Genomic DNA, 3,968 nt, shown 5'->3' on the forward strand with positions numbered 1-3,968 from the left:
GTCTTCAGAGGAGATGAGAATTAAGAATACTCTGATATAAATTTATAATCTCACATCAAGCCTTATCACTAATTAGCTATTTGACCTTGGGAAGACAGTTACCTGTGCTTCCCAGGTGGTGCAGCGGTTAAGAATCCGCCTGCCAATGCTGGAGATGTGAGTTCAATCCCTGGGTTGGGAAGATCCCCTGGAGAAGGAAATGGCAACCCACTCCAGTATGCTTGCCTGGAGAATCCCATAGACGGAGGAGCCTGGTGGGCTACAATCCATAGGGTCACAAAGAGTTGGAGGCGACTGAGCACACATACAGAAGGTTAACTCCTGGAAAGCTTCTTCCCCAACCACAAAACAGTGTATGTGGACAAATTTCTTAGGTCCTTTTAAGTTCTAATACTGCAGGGACCTACAGAGTCAAGTTAATGTCGAGAGGAGCATCAGATTCAGAGCCTCAGCCCAGCCAACAGGAATAGAAACCATCTAGGAGATTAATGTTGCAGAGACCTCATCATGGTTGACCCTTGGTGACCATCCAGCCCAGCTCCTGTATTTTCCATCCAAGGGAAATGATGGAACAGTTCCCAAGAAAGTGACTTGGCCACATCAGGGTGAGGGACAGAGCCAGGTGTCAGAGTCCAGCTCTCTGGCTACTACCTGACTCATCGTAGCTAAGAATAGTTCTCACTCACGAAGGGTTATAACATAGAAGGTCATGTTTTATGTTATTTATAAATATTGAGTTTATTGAACTTTACCTCCATCTTCTGATATAAATACTGTCAGCATCTCCATAAAGCAGGTGAGGACACTGAGTATCTGACAAGATTAAGACACTTGTCCAAGGTCGCATGATTAGCCTGTGGAGGAGCCGGGACAAACAAAACAAAATGAAAAACATTAAATTGCATTGTCTCCTGCATTTTCAATGTCCCTACTATCAAAGGATGCTAGGAAAGAATAACAAAAGGTGGGAATATTTAAATTATTCATAAAATTAACTCTGAATATGCGTGCCTATTGGATCTTCAGGGGAGAAAAGAATTAAGAATACTCTGATATAAATTTATAATGTCACATCAAGTCTTGTCACTATCACTAACTAGTCATTTGACCTTGGTGATAGTGGTGGTGGTTCAGTAGCTAGGGCATGTCCGACTCTGTAACCCCGTGAATTGTAGCACACCAGGCTCCTCTGTCCTCCACCATCTCCCAGAGTTTGCTCAAATTCTGGTCTCTTGAGTTGGTGATATTATTTGATCTTGAGCGGACAGTCAACTACTCAAAAACTTCTACCCCAAGCACACAATGGTGGGTGTGGACCAATTCATTAGGTCCCTTTCAGTTCTAATACTACGCGATCTATAGGGCAGTAGAGTTAGTGTCAAGGTTGCTTGCTGAGATGTCTGTGTCATTAGAAGTCACATGAGGATACCGAGTGCTTTATTATTCTCTGATTAGGAGCTTAAGTGAAGGGACTGCTCTCACCAGGAAATCCTGCATTGGTTGTAACTCAGCCGTGTGGGCCACTGGGAGATGGAGAAAGATGTGATAGACAAGACCTGTTTCCAATAAGCTCTCCCACCCTCCATTTCCACTTACTGACAGTAAGAAGCCCCCTGGTGACCCCTTGCCAACTTCCCTTCTTGTTTGCATAGAGTTTCAAGAAGAACCAAATCACCCACACAAGCTCTGCTCACCTGCAGAGAACCCCCCAGGCGCTGCGAGGGCCCCTCTCACCTTCAAAGTCACACACCTCCTCTGCTGACTCAGTGAGAGCAGGAGTTGATAGAAAGGCTTGTGCCCTCCAAGTAATACCGTTGCTTTTCTTAATTTTGAAAGGCAGAGCAAAGTTTACGAAAATGGATTAGAAAATAGATGCCATTTCTTATAGCACAAGAATCAAGATGTATTCCTCTAAACACACAGACGTGCTCAGTCACTGAGTCTTGTCCCACTTTATGTGACCCCATGGACCGTAGCCCACCTGGCTCCTCTGTCCATGGTATTGTCCATTATTGTAAGAATAATACCATGGGCTGCCATGTCCTTCTCCTCGATCTTCCCAAGCCAGGGATCGACCCCTCGTCTCCTGCATTGCAGGCTGATTCTTTACCACTGAGCCACCTGGGAAATCCCAAATACACACACATACGGAAACACACACATTTGTGAGCATCCCTGTCGGGAACAAGACTTCTGACTTGAAGCACTGCTGTGCCACAACTAGCCGAGAAGTGAAAAGCTTTGTAAGCTGATCTGTTGGGCGCGGACAGCCGTGGGTGTGATGGAATTCAGTTGCCTTGCTTGGGGGCGCGTGGCATGACCTGTATTTACTAGCGCTGCTGTGTCTCTGCTCATTCATGACCCTCTCCTCTAATACATATTCTCCCCCTTCTAGGCGTGTTTGTTCTCTTCTATGTCAGTAACCAGTTTCGGACTTTCCCCTTCTCCATCAAGGACCAATGCGTAATTTTCTACAGTGGTGTCCGAGGAGCTGGAAGTTTTTCCCTTGCGTTTTTGCTTCCTCTGTCTCTTTTTCCTAGGAAGAAATTGTTTGTTACTGCTACCCTAGTCGTTATATATTTTACTGTATTTATTCAGGTTGGTAGATTTCTTTCCTATTGAAATAAGTCTATTCCTCTCAGGATTATGTGTTAAATTAATAAAATACCAAGACAAGGATACAATATGCATTCAATACTGAAACTAAATTCCCAAATATGTCTAGATCATGTTTTGGGTCATCCCGGAAACTCTAACTTTTGATGACTTTTGAATAATAAAATCAAAATGTTCTTAGGTACAGGTAAATGATAGCACTTCTAATGTGTATTACTGAAAATAAGATTCCAGTTAGTACTAGTTTTTATTTTAACTGGAATTAGTGCTTAGCAAACTAATGGGAGTTTATTTTAAAGAATGAAACTATGTCCTTGGTTTAAAATAGAATATCTGTTTTTATTGCAGAATTTAAAAACATTAAATAAGAACTAAAGTAAACACTGGAGCATTTATTCAGGAGAAACTAGTATAAAACAAAGCTATAAAAATGGGGAGTCCCCATAGTTTTGCTAATAGATTCGTGGTCTCTACAGTGACAATCTTTGCTACAACAAAACCTTTATTTTGTTGTTTACAACATAGGGAATCACAGTTGGCCCTCTGGTCAGGTATCTGGATGTTAGAAAGACCAATAAAAAAGAATCCATCAACGAAGAACTCCATACTCGTGTAAGTTATCTCTTGGTCATGATTAGTAAATTAGTAAGACGTGCCTTCTTGGTCACCTATGGGAGTTGGTTTAGAGGTGTGGATATGTCACTAGACGTGGTCTCTTTCCTCTCCAGCCCCACCAGCAGTGTTGCTGAAGGAAATTATCACAAACTCAGTTGCTTTCATCTTACAGTTATTATCTTATAGTGCTGGAGGTCAGAAGTTCACAGTGAGTCTCACTGGGATGAAATCAAGATCTTGCAGGGCTGACTTTCTTTCTGAAGTTTCTAGGAAAGGATCTGTTTTTTTCTAGATTTTTTTTTTTTCCCATATAGGCCATTATGGGCTTTCCTTGTGGCACCGATGGTAAAGAATCTGCCTGCAATGCAGGACACCCAGGTTTGATCTCTGGGCCGGGAAGATCCCCTGGAGAAGGGCATGGCAACCCACTCCAGTATTCTCGCCTGGAGAATCCCATGGACAGAGGAGCCTGGCATGCTTCAGTCCATGGGGTTGCAAAGTGTCGGACATAACTGAGTGACTAAACAGCAACAAGTGGCTCTGGGGAATAGAAATGGGAACTAATGCACGGACGATGCACTGTGAGAAGCTTCGGTTCCTAATGAAGAGCATCGGGACAGTGGTTTCTCGTACGGCACAGTCACAGGTGAAGTACAGACAGTAATGGGGGGACACGGCACAGGCGCTGTCCTGGAGATTCAGGCTTCCAGCCACAGGCTTCGAGACCATTGACCCAC

At 43.5% G+C, this 3,968-nt stretch overlaps 1 protein-coding gene across 1 annotated transcript in view; it reads left to right on the plus strand.

The window, feature by feature from the left end:
- SLC9A4 (solute carrier family 9, subfamily A (NHE4, cation proton antiporter 4), member 4) overlaps positions 1-3,968 on the plus strand; it is a 55,131-nt gene that overhangs the window by 30,386 nt on the left and 20,777 nt on the right. Inside the window, exons 5-6 of the mRNA XM_010829865.1 lie at positions 2,396-2,598; positions 3,142-3,228. Of these exons, the coding sequence (XP_010828167.1) occupies positions 2,396-2,598; positions 3,142-3,228 (290 nt within the window). The remainder of the gene's footprint in view (positions 1-2,395; positions 2,599-3,141; positions 3,229-3,968) is intronic.

This window comes from Bison bison, unplaced genomic scaffold (genome assembly GCF_000754665.1).
Source record: "Bison bison bison isolate TAMUID 2011002044 unplaced genomic scaffold, Bison_UMD1.0 scf7180017864508, whole genome shotgun sequence".
Lineage (NCBI taxonomy): Eukaryota > Metazoa > Chordata > Mammalia > Artiodactyla > Bovidae > Bison > Bison bison.